At 46.1% G+C, this 18,131-nt stretch overlaps 1 protein-coding gene across 2 annotated transcripts; it reads right to left on the reverse strand.

Moving 5' to 3' along the window:
• Positions 1–3,544: 3,544 nt before the first annotated feature.
• Positions 3,545–18,041, reverse strand: LOC130387005 (CTD small phosphatase-like protein). Of its 2 annotated transcripts, XM_056595925.1 has the most exons (8): positions 17,073–18,040; positions 9,052–9,212; positions 8,616–8,648; positions 7,161–7,262; positions 6,308–6,364; positions 5,525–5,617; positions 4,574–4,759; positions 3,545–4,145 (listed from the first exon to the last, which is right to left on the reverse strand). In XM_056595925.1, exons 1-8 carry the CDS (start codon positions 17,146–17,148, stop codon positions 4,020–4,022), a joined length of 834 nt encoding a protein of 277 aa, XP_056451900.1. In that variant the 5' UTR covers positions 17,149–18,040; the 3' UTR covers positions 3,545–4,019. The 2 variants fall into 2 exon arrangements, with proteins under 2 accessions (XP_056451900.1, XP_056451901.1); XM_056595926.1 differs by lacking the exon at positions 8,616–8,648 and having other exon boundaries at positions 17,073–18,041.
• Positions 18,042–18,131: the final 90 nt, after the last annotated feature.

Below are 18,131 nucleotides of genomic sequence, written 5' to 3' on the forward strand. Positions count from 1 at the left end.
AGGCTGCTTTGTCCGGACAACAATGCCAGGCTAGGACGGAGAATAATCGTTTTTACCTGACCTGTAGGAGGGCCACGCCCTCAACACACAGCCTGGTAGTCCAGGGCTGACACTCAAATAGGCAACACAAGACAACACAAATCCAAAGAATTTGGCTCATAGCCCCAGGGGTGGTTTAACCTATAGAACCATCTAGGCTGACATATTTGGTTTTCTAGTAGAGAGCCCCAACGAAAAACGTCTGTTTACGCCACAATGGAGTCGTGTTTGATGGGCTGAACTCCCAATCGATATGAATAGTATAGTTTGGTCAACATCTTTGTGTACTAATCAGGGTGCAAGACAATTTATATCACCATTTCAAATCAGATAGTCTCAGATCTGTACAGGCCCAGGAAAGATGGCACATAACCAAACCATAACCTGCATAACTCGCTAGCAAAATCCCCAAAATCACATGACTTCTTGTCCCTTGATACCATTGGCTTTGAAGCACAATAATGAAACAAGTCGTAATCTTCGTAAAAAGGTGCTTTTTATTGTGATATGTCCAGGAGGAAGTTATGCAGTTAAGTCATGAATAAAGTTCACTGTAAAAATATATATACTGCAATCAGGAGCACAGTAACATCCCTCTCTCACCTGGGGGCTGGGAGTATTAGACCTTTTATCACGTAGAGAGACTAAGAAATACATCTTTAATCAAGGTAGAGACTAAGAAATAGACCTTATATCAGGTAGACTAGATGGAAAACGGAGATCACATTTGTGCTAAGTGACATTGCTTTGGCCTTTTAAGTCTTGTACCGTACAGAACGACAAGAATAGAATTTACTCGACAGTCAACGAAGGAGGATCGTGTTCTAAAATGAACTGAAAAAAAGGGTGAAGAACCAGGAAGAATAATCCTAGGAACTGCAGTGTTTTAACTTTGTTTAAATAGAAATGGAAAACCGGTGGCAATGTGGTAAGGTGAACGGATACGCCCAGAAGTTTAAAACAATGGAGGACAGTCATCCACCACACAAACACACATCAAGAAAAAAGGAAAAAACATGGCGGATCCCTCCGAGAGGAGGACCTGATTGAGAACTCAAACCGCAAAAAGGTAACCGAGAGGGGCATTACTGTGCATGAGAAAGAAAAAACCCAAATCAGGTGGATAACTTGTAATATGCAGCTTCTTCCCAAACCAAAATACTGACAAACGGGTAACTATAAAAATATCACAATGGTACGATCGAAATGTTAACAGAAGTCGAGAGAATAAAAGTAGAATGAACACTGAACTTTTTTTTGTTTGTGTAAAAACAACATTGCACCAAAAAAACAGCATCAGAGCGTAACGCTCACCGTCCAAAACTTCTTCCAACGGATATACCAACGAATAAAATTAAGCTGAACAGAGTTCAACACGCCCACGGGAGCAGCATCAGACAAATATTTCCGTGGAAGTACTGATGACCAAATAAAAGTCAAAATGTACAACCAGGATTTCAAACGAAAACAAACAGAATGACGGGCGGATGTGATTGGCTTCGCTTATCCTGATGACCACTTCCTGTTTGTGTTAACACCAGGCTGATGCAGCCAGCCAATCAGATTCTTCCAATGAGTCCACCAATGAGCATCAAACGGAAACATTCAAAACCGGGTGGGGAAAAACAGTGAGCGAGGTGACACTATAAAACACCACAGTGACCTTATGAATGTAGATTGCTTTGAATGCGTCCACAGGCAGTAAGGCATCCGGGCCGCAGAGAGGGCTCACAGTCCTGCAGAAGAGCCTCGACACAGAGCCTCCACAGGGTCCCGAGGGCTGGCCAGACATGTTGGGGAAACCTTTTTCAGCCGGGCAACATTTTTTGAACTTTTATTTTGAAAGGCCAAACTGATAATTTGCCTCAGATTCAATAACATGGAGAGGATAAAAGGGGAGTACATTACTTGGCTGCTTTTTTCCCCACCACCCCTCCTTTTGAATCACTAGTTCCCATTAGGTCTAATTAAGGGGAGCCTTCTGAATAGCTAACCATAACAACAGCAAACATCAAATGGCTGAAACAACAAACAAGTCTAATAGCAGGTCCCTAAGGATCGGGCCAGCCCTAGTCAGAACCAACCCTGGGAGGTGGTCTTTGTCAAGTGCTCTAGCCTCCTAAACAACACACACCACCCAGCTGGGAAGGACTCTCCTCCACCCCCACCCCCACCAGAAAGAAGGTTATTGCCATGGTAACGGATGTTTTCAGCACTCTGGGTTTCTGTGTGTGCGTGGCTCCTCTATGACTTAGGCACTGAGGTGAAGAGAAGTCGGGAGAGTCTGGGCAGGTGAAAGCCACACACCGGTTTGTTTTAGAGAAAGAAAAAGGTCAGGTGAAACGCTGATCATATGTAGGGAGTGCTTTCACACAATCCAGACTCCACCCATCCTAATGCTATCCAACACTCTCCAGCGAGACTACTCGTTTGATCAAATAAAAGTACTTAGAAGGAAAATGATGTAACTTTAAAACATGGCACTCGACTCTATCCTCTGTAGGATTCCACATCATTTGAAGCAACGAAAGGGATACCTTTGCAACTGTATACAGGCAAGTCGTGGCGACAGAGCTCCCTCTAGTGGTGAGAGACCAAATCGCATCTAGAAATCATTGCATCTCAACTAGAATTAAAACTATTTTCAAGGATCACCTACAACATGGGATCCAAATATGTTCAAATGTACCGCCGGATTTCCGCCTGATTGCCAAATAAGCTTAATTCGCACTAGAGATTGTACCGTCCTATTTGGCGAATGAGACGGAGGCTAGTGTTTTGTTGAAATGGGCGGACGTCGACAGTAATAAAAATGGCACAGGTTTATGTTTTTAAATTCAAACCCAGAGATTGATAGAAGATGAACATTCGGGCTATTATATTTTACCGTTCACAATTGCAAACATACTCCTGTTACTCGGGAACGAAACGCTATTCTACAACTACGATTGAAGAAGTACAATGAAAAAGAAAGAAAACCACGTCTATATAATGGCACGAGCAAAAAAAGGGAAAGAAAGTAAATGTCAGGAGACGAGGGATGGTTTGAAAGTCATAGTATTTGACGGATCCGTGTGTCGGTGTGTATACCGCCCCGTCCACGTTAAAGCATATATTGTCAGTTTGAAAAGATTGAAGTACTCTGTGGTGGGGGGGGGGGGGGGGGGGGGGGGGGGAGCACGGCATGTACAAAACACAGCCCCCTTTAAAAACATTCACACAAAGGCACTTCACTCGGTAGGAAAAGCAAAAAGGAGACGCGTGGGGGTCTTTTCTACGACCAGAGACTACCTGCATAGCACAAACACAGGGACCCCCCGGCCTCCGTCCCGTTCTCTCCCCCCTTCAAACCCTTTCAGAGCGCCTTTCAGACCGCAGGAACAAAAATACAACAACCGTTGAATTAATTTTCTTTCTTTTGGTTTTTAAAATAAGCACTTCGCCAAATAGTAAAATCCTGTCTGCTGCAGAGTTGTGTTATTCTTTTCCTCTTCCTCGTCTCCCCCCCCCCCCCCCCCCCACACCACGACGGTATGAAGGACCCCCGTCTCCGGTCCTCAGAGGAGGGGGGACTGCACGGATACGGAGCCCAGTCTGTTTCCACCGTCCGCGGGGAACTCTTTTTGTACAGAGATGTCCGGTCTCCAGCAGGTCACAGAGAGGAGAGGAAGGTTCAGGTAGAAGTATAGCATTGTTTTAGTTTTTTCTTTTTTTCCACAGTGAGACTCCATGGGCACCCCCTAGTGGGCGCAACCAGGGGGTGCACGGGCACGTGTACATGTGTGAGAGAGAGAGAGAGGTTCTGCCTGAGTTCTGAGTCAGATGTGTGGGAGTGTGAGGAGAGGGGAGGGAGCAAGGGAGTTGGAGTTGGGGGAGGGGGGGGGCATCAGCGAGAGAGACACACACAGGCCTGGGGGGGCTGGGTACACGCTGGTGGCCCCGCGAGGAGCAGGTGGCGGAGGGAGCCGCCGGTGGTCCTGCTACCTCCCCCTCAGGTCCTGCAGGACCCCGTAGACCTCGTCCTCTTTGCTTAGTCCCTCGAAGAAAGGCAGCAGGTCCAGCAGCTCCGAGTCGTTCATGTCGTCGAACCACGACTGCACCGGCACCTGTGGACAGGGGACGCGGGCGCTGCGGTCAGGGGGTCGCCGCGACAACCTCTCGATGGAGACACCTCCCGTCAGGAAAGAGCATTGACCCGTAGGGGGAAGAAACAGCCTAGAGGGCTTCACTGACTGTGCTGAGCTGGGGACACGCATCTCACCGCCACGTATTTAACACATCGTACTCAACGACACCTTTAACAACACCTCTATTTTATGTACACACATCTGTCCTGCCTCTTGCGCTCTTGAACGCATCTTTTTTTTTTCTTCTAAATCCTGAAGACATCGATACGGACGAGTCCCGTGCGAACCTGACTAACAACTTGAACTATACCAAACCAGCCCGGTCCCTTTAAACTAAACCCTCCTCAGCCCTGCCCGTCCCCCCCGTCCCCCGCCCCCCCTCCCTCGGCCGGCGCTGCGGGACTCACCGCGTTCTCCGGGTGGAAGATGTAGGAGGCGGGCGAGTTGTCCACGATGATGACGCTGGCCAGCTCGCGGCCCAGCCGGCTAAGGTCCTTCACGTAGTTCCCCCGGTGGAAGACGCACGACTCCCGGAAGAGACGGGCGCGGAACACCCCCCACTGGTCCAGCAGGTCGGCCACGGGGTCGGCGTACTGTCAAACCGGTCAAAGTTCAAAGGTACACTCTTGGATCCACGTCGGAGCGCTTCGCTGAAAGTGGCTGCTGCTGCGCGTTATAGCTCCAGTATTGGACTACTATTTAGGACTATTGAGCAGACCTCGATTTAAAGTGACGTGGGAAATGACATGTCATAAAGGAGCATAAAAGGAATGGGTGGAGGCATCAAGGATTCTGGACATCAGGGAACAAACCCAGGACCTTTAAGAATGTGGACAGAGGGGATCGAACCCAATGATGCCTTTTGAGCTGGCAGTTGAACACACCGAACACAAGAGCTTCCTGTCGGCTGGTGTTGAATCAGGCGTCTCTGATCTCTCCTGGCGTTGATACCAATTAGCAGTAAGTAAACACCGCGCTTTAAGGAGGGAAGCTGGTTAGACTCGGCCATGTTTAAATAGATAGGATGCCCGGCGGGTAACTAATCACACCCGCCTACACCATGGCTAGCGACTACCGGCGGCTACTATGACACACTCTCCCTCTACAGTTGTCTAGTCCCGATGCTATGATGGACTTACCCGTGTTATACCGGCTAAAGCAGGGGAGTAAGACAAAGAGATCCATAATGAGAAACACAGAGGAGTGGCTGGTGAAAAGGCAGTTAGTCGCAACAGAAGATGAGTGACAATAGCAAGTGACCAATGAAACGACAAAAAGACAGACGGCTAAGCAGGAGGTAGAAGGCATCATTAGAGCAATTCGATGATTAGAGAGGAGGGTCTGAGAACGTAACGTACCTTGGCTAGACTGGCGGTAAACAGCACACATTCAAACAGCTCTCCCATCCTCTGTAGAAACTCGTCGACGTGCGGTCTTTTCAGCACATACACCTGAGGAGATTGGTCAAAGGCCTTCAGCACAAGCATGATTTCCCATGTTTACCAGACAGTTTCTTGGGACTTCCCTCAAATACCAAACAAAGATGCTACCTCCCTCCAATAAGGTTACCTTCACCTCCTCGCTGATGTTCACAACATTGAAACACTTGGTCATTTGAATCTGATATTAACAACTAAGGAGGATCAATAACAACTCTAAATAGAATCTTCAGATATCTTTATAAAGACAGACCCCCCCCCCCCCCCCCCCCCCCCCCCCCCCCCCCCCCAAACAGGTCCTTTCATGTAGAGAAAGTGGAGCTACATGCTGTTTGTATGACACGAATCTTCTTGGTGGTCCCTCGCTGTTCCAGGACTCTCACCCAGGGGCAAGTAATCGTGAATAGGCCAACCAGGACAACACAGCCTATCCTGGATTACTTGAACTGGGTTGGAGTCGGTCATGAGGAGGATCCTCCCTCCAGAAGATGAGCGCCCCAGAGTAGAAACCCATAAACATCCATTCACTGCGATTGGTTACCAATTCGTTAACGGGTGCTTTCATCCAAAGTGAAATACAATGACTATCAGATACATGTAATTAAGACACAGGCATCCCGCCTACGGACTAAACAGTTGTCATAAGACATAAGACATAACTCCGCAAAAGGTGGACGTGTCAGTCGTCTGACAATACAGTACCTGATGAACAGTACCGTCGATCTCCACGGGAACGATGAAATCCGCATTGCTGATAGGCTGCAGCAAAACAAACAAAACAAAGACAACCGCACAAGTCAGTTTCCTCCACCACGGCCCAGGTTGATGTGCTGTAGTACCCCGACCAAACAGCAGAGGTCCCTCTTGCACACGGCCAAACACGGGCCACCAGAAAGACATTCAAGTCTTAAGGGAGAGAGAGACAGGGGCCAAGGGGGAAAATAATACACGCCTTTTCCTGCCAAAACAAATGGGCCTTCGATGGTCCTCATGACTAGCTCAACCTTTTTGGTTTAGCCTCCGAGGCAGCCATATGGCGGCAGTGGTGGGGGAGATGGTGCAGAAGTGGGGAGGGGGGGGGGGGGGAGCCTCTTTTGGATTCTCATGCCCACATCTGCCTCGGCTTATGCTGATTGTTGACGTTCTATCGCCGGCTGTCCCAACATAAGGAGTCTTCAGAATGTAGAAGACACTTTTAAAACTAGTTAACCAAAATTGGGACTTTGGTTGTTGCGTGGTTTGCAGTGTATCGTACGTGTCCCAAAACCAGAAATGGACACCTGGAAACAAAACGAAAACTGGCTGCGCCACTCATGAAAACAGCTGCGCAAATAACACTTAATGTGTATTCAACTATTTCTAGCTCGCTGTCGCCTGTATTATTTGACAAAGGAAAACAAAAACTGCAAGCAGCGAATCAGGAGAGTGCATGAGGCTAGGGGGCGGGGAGGTGTAGCATTTGCAATAACAAACATTCCTGTCTGGATATTTTGAGAACATCAGGTCTGGGCCCGGACGCCCACCCCCCCCCCCCCCCCCCCCCCGGCTCCGCTACCTTGAAGGAGCTGTGGACCAGGGTCTCGTCCAGGTCGATCACAACACACTTCTTGCCGTCGTCCGCTATCGTCAACTCCGGGAGGAGGTATTTGGCCGGAGGCTGCAGAGGCGGTTGGATAACCAAGAGGAGGAAGAAGAGGAAGAGAGGAGGGTCAGACACCCTGCAACACGCTGTGGGGATTAGGAGTGCGTGGAGTTCAAGGCAGGGATCCTGTGCGGATGTTTCGAGCATGGTGGTTTCACGTGCAAGGCTTCAAACTGCGACGCATATCCCCATGTTAATGGAAGGGTCAATTGCTGGGCAGTGATGAGGCGCAAATTATGTTTTTAAAAGGGTCGCTAGATTACTGCCAGGTGTGAGGGAGGTAAGGCACTCCAAACCATTTTCAATATCCCTCCACCAAAGTGGGAGAGTCCACCTAGATGTATGAAGGATAGGTAAACTGTCCCAACGCTGGTGGACTGTGCAAACTTGGTAAACTGGAGTTGGATTCATCCATCACACATCTTTATGGACACTCCCCCTTGTGATGTCACGAGTGGACAGCTTTGAACACCTGGTGCTGAAATGGGGGCCTCAGCCAGGGGTTTATAAAAGGCCTCGTCTGTGAACAACCACCCCCCCTGCACATGGTACCACCCGCTGCCTGCCAACCCACGAGCTGCCTTTAATGCGCTGGGATTTGTGGGTTGTCCTAATCTCTGATGAATCCTGGATTACACGAGGCGTTTTCACACATTCAGGCCATGCAGAGGTTTGGTTGGCTGCGGTTAAACAATCACGCGTTGGAGAAAGCCCCCACTCATTCAAAAGTTATGAATGAATGGTGAACTACAGCCGAATGAAAGTACTTGGTGGTTCCATTATTCATCATGCCGGGCCACTCTGACTGGAGCATAGTGCTTCATTTGAAATCCTATTTATAAATCGTATGCATAACATATTTGAGTGGATATGGATAGTATTATGACCCATTGCGAGAGAGAATAGCTCATATGGTCAACGCTCCGCATATAAATTGACACGTTAGTTCTTGTGAGAGGGTTGCAGAAAGCCCATGCAAATCGACCAAATCCATTACATTCCTCGATGACTATTAAAGCAAAAACAAAAACACTGTCTCACTTCCCAGCAGCTGACTGTATCCCACTTCCAATTCGCATGATTTTGTGTATTGAATTTCATTGTTTTCTGGTAAGTGGCCTGCTTGGTTAGTTTTAAACATTCAAAGCACCAGTGTTTCACATGCAGGCCAGACAGCACTGGAAACACCTCTGACGGAGCTCAGCCTCTGCACCGTACAGCTACGCAGCGTACTGATACAACCCAAGGAGGGGGCCTTGAGGAGAGCTGAAGCAATGAGAGGAGTGCTGGTACCCAGCCAGGCCGGCCAGGCACCAGCACCACGCTACATGCAAACAGAACAGAAATAAATAAAAAGGCATTACATACACTAGGGACAGGGATGACCTGGACCTGGTCGGACTACGACACAGAGAAGGAACACACACACACACACACACACACACACACACACACACACACACACACACACACACACACACACACACACACACACACACACACACACACACACACACACACACACACAAAGGAAGACAGACACAAAAAGAGACGCACAAGAAAGAGAACATTAAAACACAAGGAGTGGATAGAAAAATTAAAAAGAAAGAAAACACTTAATATAGCACTAGTCACACACTATTATTTTACACAAAAATATAAATACGTAAAATAAATAAGTATCAGTTCAGGTTACGGTTCAGGTGAAAAGCCTGGTTTGACCTTTTATTGTGTGAACTGTACATGAGCACGCTAGTGTCTGTTGAGTCCCTCTGATAAAGGGGACAATCACAGCATGTCTTACCTTGGGCGGAGTTCCATTCTCCTCCACTGGGGGTGGCAGAGAGCTGCTGATAGTGTTGGACGCGGGCACCTCCACATTGTAGTTGCGGAAGCAGCAGAAGAAGGAGCTGAAGATGCTGCGATTCCTCTGCTTCTTGAGGCTGACGTTGGACTGCGACGCCGCTGAACACCAACACAACAGGCCGAGGTTAACTTAAACAATCTTTCACATCGGCAGTCATCTGTTTATTAGTCATATGGTCATATAAACAATAACAAAAGTATGAATTGGATGGTTTTGCTTGCTAATTCAACGGGTTAGCTCCTAACCCTGTTCTCTCAGAGTGGACTCGTCACAATAGAATTCAACTGAAATTAATTAGAAAAAAAAATGTCTATGGAAAAGAAACGCAGGATTGTTTAGCGACTGGTTGCCAATATAATAATCGGTCCACAAATGTTTGGAATAAGTCAGGTGACGCAATACTGTAGTACAGTGTTCAGTTGGGTTTCTATGGAAACCAACAGCTGGCCATGCTCAACAGCTAAAACAACTGAACTTAACTGCTTCAGGACCAATACAATTGAACCTTCAGGTCTGCCCAGATTCTTTTTAGATATATATTTATTCCAATGTAAAACGTATTAGCATTAGAGTGTATGACATAGAGCCAGTCCAGTGCACAGAGCAGATTACATCATAACAGCAGGCAACTGTCCCACTGCGTCGGTACAGGTGCAGTTGACTGGGGGCCTGATTGTGTCACAGCCTGGGTCACATGGGGCCTGTTCGGTCAGCTGATTGGTCGCAGCAGCTCTACAGTAGATAGTAACTCACTCTGATCGCGACCGCATTCTCGTTCTGGGGCCCTGGAGCGGAGCCAAAATCAGACCAGGAGCTTTTATTAATAGAGACAAGCAGGAGGGAGCGGGAGCCTCCTACTCACCTCCCTTAACCTCCACCCCTAACCCCCACCCCTTACCCCCCTCCACTAGGCCTCCTGTCACCGAGTGATCTACGTTTTCGTGTCTCAACTACTCCCCCTTACTACGTTTCACTAGGCAGGTGAGGAGGGGAGCGAGCGAGGCAGCTAGACTACACACACACACACACACACACACACACACACACACACACACACACACACGGGTGGGGGTGGTTGTACACATTCCTCTACCTCCCTTACAACAAGAGACACCCTCCACCAATTCCTCCACCTTGTGACTCCACCAGCACAGAGAGGAGCCGAACACGCTGCCAACGATGTACTGTCGTTTCTATTCTCTCCAAAGACAAATCCGTGTGTCGTCTCTTCTCCAAAACATTCTGTTAAACCAGCCGCTTTTCCTCAGAAAGAATATGCAAAACCGTGTTTTTTTTTGTCTACATCTTGAAAGACAATGCTGAATAAATCATCTTCCATTGTGTTCGATGTCAGACTGTTTCAAGAGCTGTGTTGTTCAGGGATGAAAGTAGTGGAGAACTGTGTGCCACTGTTAAAGAGCAATGGGACGAGGGACGCAGCAGACTAATGGTGTATATTCTCTCACCAACATTGCACCACCATCACCTCGTCACCGGCTCCAAGTCCTATTAAACCCCACGCCCTCAAGCCCTGTGCGGCGCCGCCTCCCATCATACATCGACAAGGGGCACTCTTCATCCAACATCGAGACAGAGGAGAGGTCTTCATCCAGAAGGAGACCGTTGATCAGGAACCATCAGCAGGCATTACTGGTCAAGCATGGATGGACCGGGCGTGGGAAGCCTTTTGAAAGGACTAAGGGGAAGCGAACGATCAGCTGGTGGTAGCGCTTTATAATTAAATTCCCTGGTTTGTTGATAACCTTCGGTGTAAACACAGAGCCCCAAATTAACAAGTTTGAGTGTGTGTGTGTCCAGTGTCAACAGCGATAGGGGAATTCCACAGGAAGTGGCAGGAAATTGCTGACGCCATCAAACACTTCAGCCAAACCATCTTCAAGTCCTTCACATGTCATGTATGACATCAACGGGATGTACGCACCTAACCTGCTTTCGCATTTAAATATAAAATGAGGTTTGAGTGTGCACATAGTCTAGACGCTATTAAATCGCCGAATGAGTCAGCGATTGCTGATCTGACGACAGTGTACAGTGCGACAGGATGTCACTGAGACTTGCAAGGCCATTATGCAGAGAGACGCATCAGTTTGAAGTTAATAGCACACTCTGGCAGGAGTAAGAGTGCGCACATACACACACACAGGGGAAGCAGAAAATAGTTGTTGCCAAAAGTTCTCTACTTGGATACAACAAAGTACCCAAAGAAATACAGCTTTTATCGGTGGCTTTCAAACCGACGTTTGACGAGCGTAGGTTTTTTCAGACTTCATTAGTTGTCTGGCGTCGAGAAAGAATGTCGTCTTCGTTGGCTTCCTGTGTAAACAGCCCACCCGTCTTACCGTCACCAACAATCGGTGTAAAACAAACTGAAAGCTCTACAACGTCAAACAATGGCATTCAGTGCATATCTTTGACATTGTGACGCATTTACAAGTCAGCCAAGAGTATACAAATAACAGAAAACCAAGAGGGATGCGATTTGATCTTTCGGGATTTGAATGGAGACAGTAGGAATTCCTACTCCCCATTTTAACTGAGGTCAGATCAATGTGATGCTTCAGAAATGGTTGACGCAATCAAATACCTCGTTGACGTGCTTTGATGAATAAGTATCTTCTGACCCCATGCCTTAGGGGAATGAGGCAACCGATTTTTACTTCACGTTGCCTTGGAAGAAAGGAGACGCTGTGCCGCAACAAAGGCTTTACATTATCCAGTCCTCGTCACCGAATCTGTGGGCGGTTCACTCAGAGCTGCCTTTTCTTACTAGTTTATGCATTTCAAAATATTGCAGAGAGCGAAGACACACATTGCATCACCCTGCAGCTACGAGTCTGTGATTCATCCATTCATTAATTTGTTGATTTCTTGAGACTGAAGTTGAAGAAAACTAACATCAGTGTCCCCAATTATACAGCCAAACCCCCGCGGTAAAACGAGAAGAAGATGGTACCAGTTTGAAAAAAACCAGAACCTTCCTTTAACCTTCCTGACAGAAGGTTAAAAGTGAGTGACAGTTGGAAAACAACAAAATCTTTCATTAAAGTGAACCATCCCCAGTGGCTCAACCGAATCACAAACACAAGACCTGTCAGGAACGCCACTTGGGCTCTGAATTAGTTTAGCCAAGGCTCCATAGTGTGACTTGTAGACTGCCGTCACACAAGACCCTCTGATTGGTTTACAGTGTCAGCTGACAACAAATCTCTTTGATGAACCAGTTACTCTGGTTCGAAATACTGTTCTAATAGCAAAGAAATTACCTTAAATGGCTTGGCCTAACATTTGGCAGCTTACATGTACCAGAACAGAGTAGCCCAAACTATATCGATATCTGTCAACATTTTGGGAAGGAGCCCTTTTAAGAAACAGAAATAGTTAAAATACCCAACATGATTTAATTGTTTCCCACATTTAATTCATGACGTTTCAATACAATACGCTCATGTCGGTCCCCCTATGGTGCAATGAGTGTGAATGATGGTTCGATAGGTACAGTACAGCGTGCTACAAATAGCCCACGTCGAGCACAGAACCACAGCTTCCTTCCGATGGTGCCGGACTTGGTTTTGTCATTTGACTCTGCATTAGTGGATAAGGCGAGCCGGGGCCGTGTGGTCGTCTCTGTACGACTCCTCATTGCTGGGCCCCTAGTCGCCATGTTGACTCAGGCTCAAATACCCTTGGGAACCCTTTAACAGATTACAGCCAGCCCAGAGATGGAACGGGGCTAGCTCCGACACACAAGATACTAACGTGTACACAATACGCGTGGCATGAACCGATAAAAAAACACTGACTAATGAATAGTGTACTGACATGACGACAGTAGACAGCAACAGTAATTAAAAAACGATCAAGCAACTTTTTAAATGTCTATGTTCGGAGATCAGCCACTCTGCAAAGCTTTAAAATGAAAGATCAAAAGTTTTATTGACTACTAAACATAAAAAACAGCAATAAAGCATTTGAGTTTTACACGCTTGTCACTTTTCTTGGCACCCACACATACACACACACCCACACCTTAAAAAGCTCTACCAAAACTTCTCCCATGAGGCAGTGGCTCCTGGGTGGGATTGTGGTTGTTGACACATCATGTAATTTTAGGCCTGAGAAAGCCTTGCGAAAACTCTCCTCCTCTGCATCCATAATACGCATGGGGACGTCTCCATACCACGCTGCTTGGCAAGTGTTGGGCGTCCCGCAGGGTGTGAAAAAACATATGCCCGTGATGAAAACCCTCAGAAGCCGAGACGAAGCCACTAAACAGTGTTTTTAAATGATATTCTGTGTGACGTCGAGGGCTTAAAGTGAGCCTCTTTCTGACAGCAGGAGTCCCCTCCAATGTTCTTAGACAGTGTACGGAATGGTGAAGTGCAATGTACCATTAGGCATTAGCCTTTTAATTGGCACCATTATAGGGGATAATATACATTTATTATAAACCTATATAGCTGTGATATAAGGGTAAGAGACTACAGTGGTCGAGGAGAAAACGTCATGTTTGATATTCAGCTCCGGGAGTCATGGGATGCCCAGTCATGGGATTGTCCAGCAGGTCAGAAGGGGTCAAGGTTCAAAGGGTAACTTTGTACGGCATAAAAGGATAAAAATAGGTGTGAAAAGTTTCCCACACCTCCTTCCTTCCGCTGCCTGCATTCTAACAGACGGGACTATAACAAATAGTTAAGGAGTTCACTGGAGTTGATGGAGTCTATAAAGTAATCCATTTTAGTAGTAATGTTATGAGAAATGTTCCTAGTTTTGATTTCTCTTCTTCTTGTGAAACATCTGAAATAAAGTTACTTGCCTGCAAATCAAGTTACCCCATTCAGCATTGAAACATTGTCAACAATGTAGAGAAATATAAAGTAGAGAATATTAAGAAATCTGAACGTCTAAAAGTGAGAACATTTTATCGTTAGAATGACATTTGACAATAGCTGACTTTCTAACTGAATTTCTCAGTTATTAATATTGCTTGCACTACATTTCAACACTTTTTGGTTTACTTTAAAAAAGTATTATATTACTTTTATAACACCCACCCCCACACCCACATAGTATTGGAAAGGCTTTGGGTTCCAGTGGTGCCGGTCCATTCTGGTTCTGATGGGGTGAAGGGATCGTGTAAGCCGAGCTCATTCAACTCAGTGGCTACATAAAGGTCCCGGCCAACAGCTTAGTTAGATGGAGTAACGGCTATAAATAACCAAAAGCACCACCTACCGGGGCCACCACCTCCTCCAACTGCCATTCCTCATCCTAAGGAGCAAACTCCTCACAACCCCTCACCAGAACCACCCAACTGCTTCTGAAGAATGGACCTTTAGATGTTCAGAGGTTTCTAAAATAGTCTAAAAAACAACAACACATGCACAACTGTAATATTTACAAAATAGTTATACCATGAGAGACCCCGGCCAGCAGAGCAAGAGGGACTGAGAGGGGGAAAGAGGGAGAGAGAGTCTATATTTAGTATTGTAGGGCACGCAGCCTAAACAGTGTCAGAGAGTGACACGTGTTGGAGGTACACATAAGGGGGGTGGGGGCAAAGGTGGTCAATTTCTGTCCAGACAACCTGGAGCCATTTCAAGCCATTCTAGCCTACCTGTAAAACCAAGCCCCAAGGCAGCAGCTGGGAGACCCAGCATAGTGGGAAAGAGGTGTGTTGAGTTATGGGTGCCACCACCAAGGACTGACTGTCGGGTTTTATGCTCCGTAACTTATTCTCACATTGACTTTGGGGACATCAAGACATTCATAAAAATTTAGGGCCGCGACTTACGATTATTCTCACTTTCGATTTGGCCCAATGTACAGAGAAATTGTTATTGTTTACATGGCGGCAGAACCCAAAAATCATGTCTAAAATTGTCTGCCAAGATGCTCAACTACCAGTAAATGCAAAAAAAAAAAAAGAAATGTACGATGAATTTTGAAATGCACCATACTTGTATTGGCTTGTAATTTTTAACCATAAAGGTATTGATGATTCAAATACGATTGGATCCATTTCTGTAAATTGAATTTGTTTCAGCCTGTGAATGTGTCCTTCACACTTTTCCATGCGCTGCTTCAAAAGCCCCTGTATGACCAGCCTGTATCTTTAACAAAGCTTGCAGGCCTACCACTTCTTAAACAATGTTGACATTTACCTCACAGTATTTCCAAAGGGAGAAGCTGTCCGACTTGAAGTATGAACGCATACGAAGACAAGTACGCTGTTTGGACAAGTGGTCCAAAACAAAATTGAGATTGTGTTTCGGACTATACCGCCAACGTTCCTAGAAAGCTACTCTTATTAGGTAGTGCTCACATATTTCCCCAAGCATAAACCTTACAAATATAAACCATCAACCTTTTTAATTACTGTAAGAGATGCACCGATAACAATATGGGTCCAAGACCATTCTTAACTAGGGATATTGTAGAATCTCCCACCAATATAATAATTCAAACAGAACAGATTCTCATCACACAAATAACACAGTCAGATTACAACTGCTATCTGATTCGCTGATGTTTGTCCACACAGAGGAATATCAGATGCTGCTCAAATGATTAATATCGATTATGTGTCAACACGGGTCTTGTTCTGTCCTCCAAACAGCCATTCTGAGCCCATTCTGTTGGGGAAAGGTAAACAGATCCCGGCTGCTCGTTCCAGGCAACCAGAGACGACTGACGAGAGAGAGAATGAGAGACTTCGAGGCAGACAAAGGCCAGGGTGGCCACAAATGACCTTCCTGCTGCTCATGGCAGGCCTGGATCATGGCAAAGGCACGTTAATATCATTAACTCCTCATACTCAATAAATTATCACACTGTGGAAATTAATAATGACTGCCAGTGCCAGCCATTACAAACATGTCACATAGCCCCGGTTAAGGTCTAGCTCAGGAATCAGGACTTTTACTGACAAGCACATCCAGGCTTATAAGGCTTGAAATGCAAAACTCTACAATTTGAATAAACAAAACTTTTCAAAAGCATAAAAAAATTAACGTAGTGCCCTAAGTAAGAATTTGGGTATCAAATGGTTATAACCGTTGATTGAGTGTCCAATGTGCAAGAATAATCAAAGTCTCCCATGATTATTTAGGGTTTATGTTTCACATAATCCGTTCATGATACACAAAGATGCACTGTCCCTTTGGAGGGAAAACTCATGGTTCTAGGTATGTCTTCCAACATTACTAGCTACAGTATTTCAATAAAAACATATGCTCCTTTGTTCCTCATGGTGTGTGTCTCAAGTGGACTTTTTTTTTATTTGAATGAGTCATTTCTCTAGAAAAGCAGCGTCGACCCATCTATGGGTCATTGACATGGTTTTCCTTGGAGAGCGGATCCCAAACACTTTTCGCACGAATAACCATTAGGTGCCATGTGTTCGTACAAAGCAAACAATTACATAAGATGGAAGAAGCCAAACATAGGATGCTATTTACAAACTGACGTGCATGCTTGTAGTTTCAAGGTCCATCCTTAGTTGTCTTGTCAAATGTACAGCATTCATTATACATGTATAATGTATGTCTTATTTCATTGTGTCTAATAATGTATATACATTTCTTGATAAAGTTTAACAACCAATTTAACACCAATTTAAAAAGCCTGTCATGTTTACTAGCTTTGGGTATACAACCAATTCGCTTTTGTTGACATCAGAATGTAAACTACTGAGATGAACGCTTCTTGGGACCATCACTCAAATGAAACAGAACAGGAACCGCCTGGAGAAAATAGTGGACCGATCCACAAATAACGTGTTGTATATTCTAGTGCATCGTTAGGATCTGAGCATGCATTAGAAAGACAAACTGGCAACCAGGTTGTCTTATTATCTACAAGATAGCGGGCGTCAGCTGAGTGCTATCTCAAACAGCTACCATCCAGCAGCTAACGTGACCCATCCTTGTCTGACTTACCTTTCTCCTGGTTGAACGAGATGATTTCCTCCTCTTTGGGATTGGAAACCTGTGTGATGATGGACATGTGGTCCATTGCGACGGATGCGGGTTTCCTTTACAGTTGTGAATGTTTGTCTTATCCAGCAACCGAGCCCGCTTCTTGTGCAAGCTAACTAGTTAAGCTAGTGGGTCTAAAGGCGCGGAGAACCTGCGAGCCCCCAGAGCCAGCAGGCTTAGCGGCCGATCAGAGGCGTCGTTGTGGCGGCGGCGCGAACCAGCAACCAGCTAGCACCGTCGGAAGAGGAGGGTGGGATCCTGGTCGACCTGGTTGTCATTTAGGGCATTACACCACCAAAAATGCCTCCTCTGTTAATGTCAACAGATGTAAACAATGATCTTGGTCGACCACTCATCCAACACGAGTGTGTGTATTGTGTGACGAACGGTCCGATGCTGGATCTGAACTGGCTCCGAGTTAGCTTAGGTTAGCCTGGTTAGCTGCGTGAATCCACTGAGAAAAATGTGACGGCGTGCCTTGTGAACCGCGCGAACAGGATCCGGGAGATTATCGTCCAAACACACGATCGAAACTAACTCAGGATGCAAATAAAAATAAAATTCGATGTTACAGCAGAGACTTTTCAAAGGAATTGGTCATCAGTGTGGGGCCAACATGCCCAGTGCGCAACATGGAGGCTTTATGTATTTTGAGATCCATCTGAAGCGGGGGCATCCAGTGTGGGAGGGGGCGGTTTCTAGGATGGAGTCTCCTTGTGGAACCGGAGCTCCTCCACGACAATGAATAGCCCTAGATGGATGGGTGCAGCTTTAACTTGCTTCTCTGGTCCTGTTTGTAAAGTTTGGCCCGAGTGTAACGAGTAACAAGAAAATAATTATGTTATAATTAAACTTTCCGTTTTTAAGTTGATCAAATTCAAAAATGTGATAATAATTATAAATCGTAAACCTCTTAAAGAGCACGCCTTCCCTCTAGTGGTGAATCAGAAGAATAGCTTAAAACGCGTCAGAACTGATGCTCTTGATAGGGAGTACCACGGCGTCTCCCGCCATTCCTTT

The sequence above is a fragment of the Gadus chalcogrammus genome, chromosome 8 (genome assembly GCF_026213295.1).
Source record: "Gadus chalcogrammus isolate NIFS_2021 chromosome 8, NIFS_Gcha_1.0, whole genome shotgun sequence".
Classification (NCBI taxonomy): Eukaryota; Metazoa; Chordata; class Actinopteri; order Gadiformes; family Gadidae; genus Gadus; species Gadus chalcogrammus.